Source organism: Hippichthys cyanospilos, chromosome 20 (assembly GCF_059441005.1).
Source record: "Hippichthys cyanospilos isolate Australia breed blue-spotted pipefish chromosome 20, RoL_Hcya_1.0, whole genome shotgun sequence".
In the NCBI taxonomy this organism is placed as follows: domain Eukaryota; kingdom Metazoa; phylum Chordata; class Actinopteri; order Syngnathiformes; family Syngnathidae; genus Hippichthys; species Hippichthys cyanospilos.
In genome coordinates this window covers 6,522,916-6,535,129 of record NC_142388.1, presented here as the reverse complement: position 1 = coordinate 6,535,129, position 12,214 = coordinate 6,522,916, and the positions used below count along the sequence as shown (strand labels likewise).

Below are 12,214 nucleotides of genomic sequence, written 5' to 3'. Positions count from 1 at the left end.
GAGCATTTAGTACCTGATGTTGGCTTTTAAAACCCAGACTGTCAAAGGAGGGTTCACCGAAAGGGGTGATGACTAATTGCGCCGTTTTCAGACATTTCCGCAGCGATGTTAAACAGCTCAGAGCATCTGGTTCATCACTGTGAAGAACAGCACGCTTTTTGGACTCCACATCATGTAGCAGACCAGCCAGACTCACCAGCTCCATTGACACACACTACACAAAAATTCAAGGTGGAAACCGTGAGTGTGAAGCCACAAAATCATTTTTGATTGATTATGTTATTCACTTCATGCTGTAATATCCTTAGCTGGGTCTCTTCATTCCCAAGACCTTCAGGAGTCAACAGAAGGTCCGTCAAAGCATCAAGGCACAGAAGAACTCGCCGTGTAGCCAAGTATAACTTCTCCTTCAAGTCTGGATCATCTGCAGAACTCACCTAAAAAAAATAACTCATCATCACTCTTGACAAACACATAAATAAATCCCATTCTGATATCATTTACGGTTGCAACCAAACACCTATCAGGAGGACATACTATTTTACTCAGCACAACCATGGATTCACTTGCGTGCTGGAGAACATCTGAAGCTGACCCAGTTGGCGGCGGTTTTCCATCCAGATCCTAAACAGAAATACTAGAATATTGATTACTGACATTTTATTGTAAAACGATTCAGTAACGTGTTTTTCTCACCAGCGCAACCTTGTCATCGCTAACTCTCTGATGCTCCTCAAGTTTTTGGAGGGCTTCCAGTTTCTGTGAGATTTGAATATGAAGAAGGCTCCACTCTAGTTGTGTTGTGTCGTCATTGCTGGACCCAGTCGATCTTATAAACATGATAGATTATTGTTGATGGCAACCTTTATTGTGCTTTGCACTCTTGTTTATAAAAGTAAAAGGAGATTTTACATGATAGACGCTGCTGAGGGCTTAACATTCCATTGATCTTTTCTCTGTATTGCATCACTGATGATGAGTCTGCTTTGCTCCTATAATTCAAAAAAATGAAATAAAACTTAGAAGTGAACACTAATGCATCGCTATTTAGGATGATGCTAGTCAATAAAAAAACAAAAAAATCAACATCTTACTTGACTTGAATGTGTAGGTGCGGAGTTCCTTGTAGCTGCTGTTTGATTGGACAGCATGTCAACATCTGGGAGCATAGAATGCTCTCCTGTAGTTAGAGTAGTTGAGCGGTCTTCATTGGCAGAAGGGACGGAAGTGATTAAAGACTCAGGAGCCAAAATTTTGAACCCAAGTACTTTGTCACAGTCAGCTTCAGGGTCTAGTCTTGTTTCTGATGTTATTAATCGACTTTGAACATTTCCTTGTTCAAATGTCTTGGAATCAAGCCCGGGAGATTCAGTAGTACTTGATCTTGTCTCCACTTTAGAAACTGGTCCGGAAAATTGGGCAGGCACACTGGCCAAGGCCTGGGGAAAAGAAAAAAAAAAAAAATAGGAGTCACTACAACACAATTTGGAAATAAGTTGCTTAATGTTCAATTTAATTTGCCCTTAATTTGAAAATAAAAATTCTCCTGCCCCAGCATTACATTAGATTTATTGATACCTGCAGAATGCCTGCTAAAATACACATAAAAATAAACAACGACAAAAAAACATGAGCTTTCACATTTGAGAGCCACCATCATAGAAAATTAAAGTAGGAGATCTGGAGTCACCATGGCAACGGCAGGTACCGTGTTTTTATAATTCACCATGCTATTTAATTAAAGTGACTGTTTTTCAACATGTAAAATGACTGCACTTTGAACAAGTTTGAAAAAATTAGCAATTAGTTTGAAAAAATTAGTGTGGGAGGCAACTGCATTCATTATAAAAGAAAACAATTGCGGTATTACATTTGGCAATAAAACAACTCTGTATGGTATGACATAATAAACATCGACTTGTCAATTACAAAATAAATGTACCTCAGCATCAGCCCGTGCCTCCATATTGATAATGTCATCACTTTGCACCCCTGAAGCAAACGCTGTGTCGTCCTCTGGGTCCTAACACACAAACCATATCAATGGTCTAGGAACATGTAAGACATTCAGATCCGGCTCATTATTTATGTCTCATATGTGTGTGCGCACGAGTATTTGGTTACTAGGAAGCGACCCGTTTAAAACAGCCGTTTGTGACAGTGCCATACAGAAACTCGACTATTTCTCACATAGCTTGATGTCAACATGGACTGTCGCTGAATTCACCAAAGAGATATACAGATTTATTTAGAAAGCTTTATTAGGAAAAAAAAATATTGAATTTCATTCCAAAATGCATTAAAATGAACACATTCAGCTTGTGAGCAATAGGATTAATTTAGAGATATTTTGGAATGAAACCCAAATAAAATCTGTTACAGGTTTACCTCAGGAATACTGCATGTTAGTGTGTCAGAGGATGACGAGTAACAGCTCTCGTCTTCATCGTCTTCTGAACTAGACTCCTCAACAGTCTCCTGGTTTAGGTGAACACCAATTAATCCACGATACATACAAGAAATAGTTGAAATTCACCTCAAAGACATAAAACGACGTGCACATGCGGTTGAGTTTTGCCGGTATTTCTGGGAAAATTCTCCTTCGTTTAGGATTACCTGGACTAAGTGTCTCTGTTGAGCTCCATCCAGGTGTGAGCTGAAGTCACTATCCTGACCCTTAATCGATGTTTCTTCCAAAATCTTACCCTTTTGATCAAAAAAATAAATAAATAAATCAGCATTCAAAACAATGGCCTACTTTTAAAATGTTTCCCATGGGGGTGGCCAGAAAGTGAAAAAGTGTGTCCATACCCCCAGTAGTTGCGCTCCTACATACATGACTTACGTCCAGAAAAACGGCTTGTTGCTGGATGAGCTGTTCCAATTCTTTCAGCATCTGCAGGAGATCTTTTATTCCAGAGAACACCACGAGAGTCTCCTTTGTTTCCTCTGGGAGCTGTAAATCTCCTCTGTACCTGTCCATGTCCTCTAATGTCTTTTGCATTGAGCGGACATTGTCCAGGATAACCTTTACAGTCAACGTAAAAAGTGGGGAAAAAATGCATGTCATATCTGGGCTACAAAATACTAATAATATAAGCCTGACTTCACCTGCTGATTTTGAAGATGCTCCTTTAGTGTGATGCTAGAATTGTCAATGGAAGATAAAATAGTTCTGATTTTTGGGACATTTTCCTCTAAGGTCTTCAGCTCATCTTCCAGGGCCTCCACTACCTGGAAAAGGTTACATCAGGTTTCACACGTGGTCTGGCTTTCATGTCACGAACTGACTGTACACTGGGTAACAATCTTTTCAGATTAACTACTAATAATTATATCCCTATTAATCTGCAACATGAATTGTCACCACCCAAAAAAAATGACATTTACAACGTGTAATGTTTAAAAAAAAATTCAGTACCTCAACAGCCTGCTTGAGCTGCTCCATTGACTCCAGGATGTTCTTTTGCATCTTTTGAACCTGTTGGTCCGTGTTGTCCATCCTCTCCTGCTGTGCACCGAGATCACACACAGCGGAAATCTCAGCTAAGACCGCTCGGAAATCCTTCATTGCGCTTCTGATTCTTGCAGAGTCATCCAGGACCAACTGGAGACGAGGACGGAAAGTCATTGTGTTCGATCAAACGGAAAAGGCTTCCAATAGTGAATGCAGTCTTTTTGTATTCAGGGGGCTAGCAAGCAGAGACATTTTTGAGATATTATAAAGCTTGTAACCTGGAGAGACTTTGCGTGATTCTGAAGACCTTTGGATGTCGGGAAGGAGCAAGGACTACTGAGCCATGCTTGAGCCTCGTCCAACCAACAGCTGGCACAGCATAGGAGGTCTTCGAACTCCTGAAGAGAGGCGGGGATCTAGAACACACATGAAGCGAAAATATTTCAAGTACTGACACGCACACTTGGAACAAGTAGAGATCTGTTCAGTTTTTTTTCAATACAAAAGTTATGTTTTAGTTGTGCACTCTAAAAACAGCTGGATCAACAGTGTGAATCCATTTTTAGTGTATCATTTAGTATTTTCTATCTTCTAAATAAATTTGGGCCAGTCAAATATTTTCATTTTAGCATTAACATTTTAAAGATGATTTTACAACATTACAGTTGACGTAATATGGTCAAAAATGAAGTCAAAAAAGGGGTTAAAAATACTCCAAATTGGGTCAAAAAATGGAGCAACTCAAATTTTGGGGTTGGCATTTTAACCCAAAAAGTTGGGTCATCAATAAACTAAAGGCAAACAGTTTTAGGGTTATTTTGTACAAAAGATCTCAATTCTTCAATAAGGATAATATCTTTGGTTAAAATGAATGACACATAAAACAAAATAATATTGAGTGTACCCTTTTATTGTGTGAGCATCCTGTTGATTCAATTTGGGTTACTTTTGACTCCATTTTTAGAGTATCGCTACATAAAGAAATTAAATAACACGCCAGTTCAAACACAGAATTGAGTTGGTTCATGGATTATTCCTTTTAACTCAAAAGAAAAGAGTATCCCCCAGAACAGAGTTACTTATTTGACCCACTTTTAGGCCAAAAAGATTTGACCCACTTTTAGGCCAAAAAGATGTGCTGGTCTCTTTTTGACCCAACTATTTCTAAATTGCAAGATAATTCAAATGTCCATAAAGGTATGAGGTCGAGGCCCTTTGGAAGAACATGAAAAATGATTCGCGCCTGACCTTGCTCAGGAAAGCGGTCCGATGCTCAGCCATCTGCACGGCATCTTGGTAAAACTGCAGCGGAAGCGTCAACTGATCCATGAATAGATGAGCTTGGTCTGACTGTTCCTCCACCAGATCCTGCACCTCACTCTCCAGCAGCATCAAACGGCTGTGACACGAGTCCAACTTGTCCCACGCGTGCTGGAAAACAAAAGAACATTTGATTGATACCCCAAGTTCCTTGCATTGGTATTAGATCTATTCACAGCTCACTCATTTATTTACCTTGAGAGCATGCTGTGCTTCGGTGAAAGAAGACCTTTTTTGCTCCAGAGATAATTTCACTTGCTCCAGGCCGGAAATCAACTCTGTCACTTGACGAGCCACATTCTGGTCTATGAGCTATAAAGGCCAAATAAATATTAGATAAATGCTGTTAAAAGTTTGGTTAGAAAAAAAAATGACTGAGAATGATCTTGATGATCATCCACTACCTTCTTTTCCACTTCCTCCAGAGATTCTTGAAGAGTTTGCATTCTCTGGCCAATATCAGACGGAATCTCAGCATATTGCTTGTGCACACTGTCCAGGATAGCCTTTAGTTTAACCCTCTGATTGGACAGATCTTTTTTTAGCTCCTTTCAAATTGAAGATAAAGAGAAAAGGGAGGTGAGGAAAAAAAAAATGAAAAGATAGCAGTCCAAATTGAATTCCTGCAAGCACTTTTTATCTAATAGTGTAAGAGAATGATTCTGTGTTAGGTCAAAAAAAGACCCATCATTATGGACTCGGGCAAACTTATGAATTCCGGAGCAAAAATTGGGATTTAGAAAAAATAGACATAGTTATACATAACTTTTAATGCACGAAATATGTATTGAGTTCACCTGGTGTTGTTCTGAATTCATGTTGTTGTCCAGCAAGTTTAGAATAGCACACAGACTCTTCTCCAGCTGGGCTATGCTATCTTCAAATGGCTGTCTGTTCCTCTGCTCGTTCTGGCCAAGAGCCATCACCTGGAGATTTCTTTCTTTCAAACTGCAGAAAACAGTATTTTTTCAGTATATCTGCTGAATACGTTAACATAAATATGTTTTGAATGTAACTAACCGGGTTATAGTTTCTTGAATCTTCACAAGTGTTCCACCAAAAGGCCCAGGCAGACCGCTGGGATCTTTGGAAGTAGTCAAGCTCAAGACATGCTCCAGTTGGTGTTCTATGGAGGCTAAAGTTTGTCGCTCTTGTTCCAAACCAATCTGCTGTATCTCTGCTTGGTCCAGAATGTTCTGGAGCTCATCTTTTGTGAAGATGAGAGCGGAGGAGTCAGGAATCTTCGCCTGGAGGTGGGACAATGAGGTGGAGCACTGTTCCACCTGCAAATGGACATCCATGTGATTGGGGTTGACTTTTTAAACACTTAAGGTCTTGAGTATGTTTTTATTTCGCTCTGGTTTTATGCAATTAATGAAACAATGGTCCGTTTATGTAGCCATTTTCAGCAAAGTTAGATTTTTGGTTATAATTTGATGACTAAATGATGTATAATGAATTCTTCTAAAAATACATTTTGCCATGTCCTGTCAACTGAAAATGACATCACATGTGCTGAAGGCTCATGCTATTACCAATCACACCACAGCTTGGGAATGTCACATGACCCACTCGTGAGCCATGATTGGTCATTACCTGAGCCTTGAGCATGTGATGTCATTTTCAGATGACAGCAACAGGAAAAATGTGGAAAAATGCATCAATTGCACGTGACAGTAATTTAGTTATCAAATGAATTACTTTATAGAGGAAATACTTGTAGACTATCCCTTTAAATACTGCTGCTAAAATATATACTCTAAAAACAGTCATATCAATACAAAATTAACCAAAGTAGGATCCGATCTTTTATGGTTATTTGGCTGTGCGTTATCCTTGGCAAACATCATCTATGTTTTGGATGCTAATTTGTATGATAGGTGTGTGTGTAAGCTCAAATTTACACTAGATGCGATATCCTTCCATTCTTCTATTCTTTGCTCTGCTTGTGCCATCAGCAGACCAACACCACGTCTCAGTGAGACCCAGCGCCTCCAGAGGGCGCCAAGTTCCCCGTCCTTTCCGATGCCACATCCCTGCATGGGGCATTTTTCTCGAAGTTCTTCAATTTTCCTAGCGAGGCTGCAGACACCCTCCATCAAGTACTTTGATGGAGGGAACAATTTGAGTATCTTGATAAATGCCATTAAAGTTTTTGTTTTTGTTATTATTTCTAGCATAACCTCCAGGGTCAAAGATCATGTACAAATGAAGTATAATAATGGCTTCTTGTGCCTACCTCAGATTCTTTGTGTTGTGCAGCACTTGTATCATAGGACGTCACTTCTTGTGCAGTACATTCTGAAAGCTTTGCTTCGAATTCAGTGAGACGCTCTTGTACGACTTTGTGACAAACACCGTGGCTTTGTTGTCGAAGTTCACATCTGAAACACCGGTTATGTTATCTTAAAGAAAGGCACGCATACAAACAAGAACACAAAGCGTAATAAGAGAAGCAATACCTCTGCAAGGACTCAAGTCTGAGCTGAGCCTGAGCCTCCAGGAGGGCTCGTCCCACTAACAGCTGGCTCAGGATGCCAATGTGCAGATCTTGAGTCTTTGAGCAGGAAAGGCAGACTTGCTGAGGCACCAGTTCAACAAGGTGCTGGATATGGGCAGCAAATCCTTCTTCCAGAGCTTTGATAGCCTGCTGGGTCTGAGTTTGCTCCTCGGTACAGTCAAGAAAGCCACCAGGAGCTGATAAAAATGTTATTTCAGCATTGTGAAGGAAGTTAATAGCTCCCTGAGCAGCCCACTGGTAATCTTTCAAGGATTCTCGAGTCTTGGATAAACATTCCTGTTGAACACAAATTCAACAACAATCTGGTGAAACTCACACAACTCACTCAGAAATTTGAAAGCTGTGGAAACACCCTTGAGGTCACACCAATCGGAATTTGATCGCTTTCTGGAGAGAAACTATGTTTTGAAACGATTTACAAGGTCAAAACGCCGTTATGCATGACCTCACATGAGACGTCGGTGAACCTCATAAGACCTCAGAGTTCAGTAGGGTTTAAAGGATCGTTATTTATTTGGCCATTTTTTGGCAATGAAAAGTTAATATCCTAAATTAAGTAATTCAGTGCCTTCTTGCTAGCAAGCTCTACTTGGAAGTGATCCTAATCATTTGAATCAGGTGTGTTAGAAAGAGAGAGGGTTTGAAAACATGCAGGATACCGGCCCTCGAGGACTGGAGTTCAACACCTGTGCTTTAGACCTTTAAGGGACTTAGGGACTTACCATTTGTATATGACATTCCTTCATTGCAGAATCTCGAAGTGAGTGTAGATCACTGTAACTCTTGAAGTTAGTTTTCTCTTTCCAAGCCAAAGCGCGCAACACTCGCATCCCGGACTCCATGTTTCTCCACATAACCCATCTTCTTTGCAGTGCAACATCTATCGCTCTTTCATCTGGACTGACTGGTTCTATACACTGCAGCTCTTGCGCTGCCCTTCGGAAGAACTCTGTCATTGTGGGAAGCTCAGAGGAAAAACGTAAGCTCAGGAGAAGCTTGGCCTCTAAATGTTTGATCTCAACCTTGGCAATTTGCTCACAAGTAACAAACATCTCCACAGTACGTCGAATGCTCTGTCTTTCTAAATTAATCTCCGTTGGGTGCAGCTCTGGAGCAATCACCTCCAGTTGGTCCGCCGCTTCTTGACACTGTGTCTTCATTAGTGGGAGGTCCACTAAGAGCGTCTGGCAAAGTTTGAACCTCTCGCCCAAAGTTAACGAGCGATCTTTAGCCTTCTGGATTTGCTCTTCGGAAACGTCCTTCGAATCTTCCATTTGCTTCTTCAGTAGCAGATATTTGTCTTGCTCAAAAGCATGAAAACCAAGAACTTTGCACCTGTCTTGCAGCTCCCCGATGGCGCACAGCAAAGAGCTCCGCTCGTTCTCCTGGCAGTGTTGAATCTCTTGTACTTGACACTGATGTTCCATCAGCATGTGCTCAAGAACTACAATAGTTAAAATAGTCTCCTGTGTTATGGGGAAATGATGTTGGTCCAAACAAGAGGATATCTTCTTGAGGCTGCCCTCGATGGTCGACAGCTCCTCGCTAGAAGAGGTCCGCTCGTGAATCAGCTCCTCCAGATGCCAGCTGGTTGCGCTCTCTTGCGCCAGCAAACCGTCAAATTCCGTCCGGATGGCCGAGAGTCTATTGACGAGATAACGGCTCTCTCCGGGGATCAGGCTTTCTGCTACTTCCTCGCATCTTTTCTCTAAATCATCTACCAGACTTAGATGGCTTTCTATATCAGCAGCGACTTCCTGGTGATGTTTTAGCTTGTTCTGAAGTGAGCTAATGTCAACTCTTGAAACGTTCTCGACATAAGCGCAGGGGTCTCTGTTAGCATTTGTTTCTACTAGCCACGTATCGATGCTATCAAGGTGGTTTAACAGTTTCTCTCGTTCTTGTAGGTTCTTCTTCATTGTGTCAAGAATGCTTACCAAACTTTCAATCATAGTTTGATACAGGACTTCTACTACTTTTAATCCCTGGGCGAAGTCCTCATTGTCCATAGCCGGTATTTGCACTTGTTTCATTTTAGACCTTTTGATCATATCTGTCTGATATTTCCTCATTTTAACAATCTGAATACGAGCTTCGTCTGGGAAAAGTGACAATTTAGTGCCAATGATAATCTGGTATTCCACCTGTTTTGCCCATGTGATCCATTCTTGGAACGGCTTAAGAGCATCAGCGCCACATCTGGAGGCATCGGATTTGTTTTTTGTAGTTCCCAGTAAGGTCCTCAATTCTTCCAGTTCATGTTTAATGCTGCCCTTTTCTTTTGGGCCTACACAGGACTGGAAAAGAGAGTCTGAGAGAGACTGCAGATGCGCGAGCAGCTGGTTGCACATTTTTAGGTCTTCACTCAAACAAAACAGTTCCAAAGTGCTTTTGGTGTCATGACATTTCTCGCGCAACTCCATGGACACCTGGATAGCTTCAATCTTGTCTTTAAGCCGTCGAGCCTCTTTCATGAGGACGGATGATTGACAGGAAGAGTTAACTGCCTGAAATAGGGCTCTCTTGATACTTCCACTCAAAAGTCGCCACTCATCTTGCACATCTCCAAGCTGAGCAAGGAGAGCACCTGAGCTTTCTGAATCGCTCAAGTGGACGGCCAACTGGCTACTCAATGTGCGGAGCTCTTGCCACATTTCTCTGCTTTGTTTTAAAGTTTGTTGTAAGGAGTGAAGCTTTTCAGCTTGTAGAGCACTGCTTCCCAAAGCATATCTAAAAAAAGGAAACACACACCCATATACTGTACAGTTAGTCAAACAATTGCAAGAGAAAACAAAAATCCCATGCTGGACATCCCGTAATGGGATCTTACTGAGATCTTTGGATGATATTCCAACCTAGAAGTTACTCACAAGTTGATACTTTTCTTCTCAGCATCTACTTGATCCAGAAAAATCTTGATTTTCTCAAGCTGTTTGTGATACTGTTTGACTTCACCGAGCTGGGCCGTTTTAACTTGCACCGTGGCTGAGGCATCTAGCAACGCTGTACTCCACTGGGCTTCAAGTCTTTTCAAGACGTTTGCGCCACAAAGTTGAGAAGAACTAATACTTTTCATCATAGCAACTTGGTCCAGCACGCAATGATTATAAACCTGGAACGAAACCCAGAATGAACAGACTTTATTTTTTGTGTTCGGCAGCCAATAAAGAAAAAAATGTCATCCGTGCACGTAACATACGTAGACATATAATTACTACTACATACCTCTGCCTTCTCTAGTTGTTTGGTCATAGCAGCAACATCCAGCTGTGCAGGCAGATATCGACATGCCAACACATTTTGGACAGCTCTAATCAGTCTGATCTCTGCTTCACTGGGTGAAGACTGAAGGTACCAGTTTAAATCCATGTGCATTGTCCTCTATGACATAAATTGAACATAACATTGTGTGTAACATAGTTATCAAAAATGTAACAAAACATAATGAAACAATGACAGTAAAGGAGTAAAAAAAAAAAAGCAACGATAAAAATGAGATGTCTAAAATTAGCTATAGTAGTTTTTGCCTGTTTAACAATTAAATAAGTAATTTGCTATCATTTATTCATGTTTATATTTTTATGAAAAAACAGTAGGAACTTAAGTCAAATGGTGCTGAGTATTAACAGACTGTAGGCTAGGAGTAAGCAGATGCACATTCAAAGTTATAAGAATCCAGTCGCCATGTGTCATCACTTTTGCTGTCAAAATTAAGTTGAAGCGTTGAATTGTTTTCAGCTTCCGTGAAAACTTATTTTCACATGCTCGTGACGGTTAAGAATGTCAAAATGTCAAACATATGAGGAACATAATTCGCATAAATATTCGCATAAGGGTCATTTGAGAAAATTGGGTGTTTTATTTTATTGGTATTTAACAAAGGGTTTAAATATTATTTTTTTAAGTCTAACCATAAGTTAAAGGTTACTTTGAAAAATTCTGAATAGTTGTACATTACTTGGTGACAGTGTGATCTTGAAACTAATTTATATTATCAAAAAAGCTTAAATTATTTTGAAATATGAACAAACGATGAACAAAGATTTTCGGGTTCTGCTATAATGAAGCGACGAATGCCCACTTGTTGACTCATGGGAAGCGCCGGGAAAATCACTGCATCTTCTCAAAAGAGGCAGAAAGAGAATAAACAACCACCAAAACTTTTCTTATCGTACATCATGTTCCCGATATGTATAGTTACACTATGATCATCTGAGTACCACAACAATCTCAGATTTAAACAAACATAGGAGAGAAACTGAGAAAATGTTTATAAAACAGCAAATACTCACATGTATAATGTTGTTTCTTTCCACCATACCCTGGATCTGAGAAAAAAGGTCCTGCATGGTGGAGCCGTGTTTGTATGAGGCCTGTCCAGGTGACTCACAAACACTCTCTTGATCGAGGGACGACATCTCTTCCCCGGCCTAAACAATACACATAAAAGCATGGGCAGTGTCGGAAAAAAAAATCATTCTGTTCCTGTTTGGGCGCAGATAATAACAGTGCATCCTGTTAATGTTACTTTGTTGACAGTGGGCAGGCAAGTCCGTATAGTGAACACAAGACTTTGCAAAACATGGAACGGTGTGCCTCAGGGCTGGAGAACTATTACGAACTTAAGTATAGACCACGTCGATAAAATGAGTAGGTAGAATGAACATGCACCAAACTGATGATTATTTCAATACAAGAGCTGTGTATTAAAAAAAAACAACAACAACAACAACAACAACAAAAAAACTGCACAGTACATTTAAACTCTCTAGTCTAAGTTTTGAAAACATTTCAGGAATTGATTGGCTTTTAGATCTTCGCCGGGTGGAAAGCAGAAGAAACGGTAGATTCTAGTTATGTTGAAGAACCCTGTAGTGGATAAACCTAAAGGAGACATTTTTTTTTTTTTTACATTA

At 40.3% G+C, this 12,214-nt stretch overlaps 1 protein-coding gene across 1 annotated transcript in view; it reads right to left on the bottom strand.

The window, feature by feature from the left end:
* The window catches only part of syne2a (spectrin repeat containing, nuclear envelope 2a), a 43,954-nt gene that overhangs the window by 30,445 nt on the left and 1,295 nt on the right, over positions 1-12,214 (bottom strand). The window contains exons 3-26 of the mRNA XM_088403941.1: positions 11,591-11,728; positions 10,524-10,679; positions 10,169-10,410; positions 8,021-10,028; positions 7,240-7,574; positions 7,017-7,161; positions 6,682-6,882; positions 5,798-6,060; positions 5,575-5,725; positions 5,182-5,325; positions 4,973-5,089; positions 4,706-4,888; positions 3,736-3,873; positions 3,422-3,607; positions 3,112-3,234; positions 2,837-3,028; positions 2,617-2,676; positions 2,389-2,478; positions 1,943-2,023; positions 1,360-1,439; positions 697-829; positions 538-624; positions 288-437; positions 14-214 (exon numbers count right to left, since the gene is read on the bottom strand). Of these exons, the coding sequence (XP_088260067.1) occupies positions 14-214; positions 288-437; positions 538-624; positions 697-829; positions 1,360-1,439; positions 1,943-2,023; positions 2,389-2,478; positions 2,617-2,676; positions 2,837-3,028; positions 3,112-3,234; positions 3,422-3,607; positions 3,736-3,873; positions 4,706-4,888; positions 4,973-5,089; positions 5,182-5,325; positions 5,575-5,725; positions 5,798-6,060; positions 6,682-6,882; positions 7,017-7,161; positions 7,240-7,574; positions 8,021-10,028; positions 10,169-10,410; positions 10,524-10,679; positions 11,591-11,728 (5,604 nt within the window). The remainder of the gene's footprint in view (positions 1-13; positions 215-287; positions 438-537; positions 625-696; positions 830-1,359; positions 1,440-1,942; positions 2,024-2,388; positions 2,479-2,616; positions 2,677-2,836; positions 3,029-3,111; positions 3,235-3,421; positions 3,608-3,735; positions 3,874-4,705; positions 4,889-4,972; positions 5,090-5,181; positions 5,326-5,574; positions 5,726-5,797; positions 6,061-6,681; positions 6,883-7,016; positions 7,162-7,239; positions 7,575-8,020; positions 10,029-10,168; positions 10,411-10,523; positions 10,680-11,590; positions 11,729-12,214) is intronic.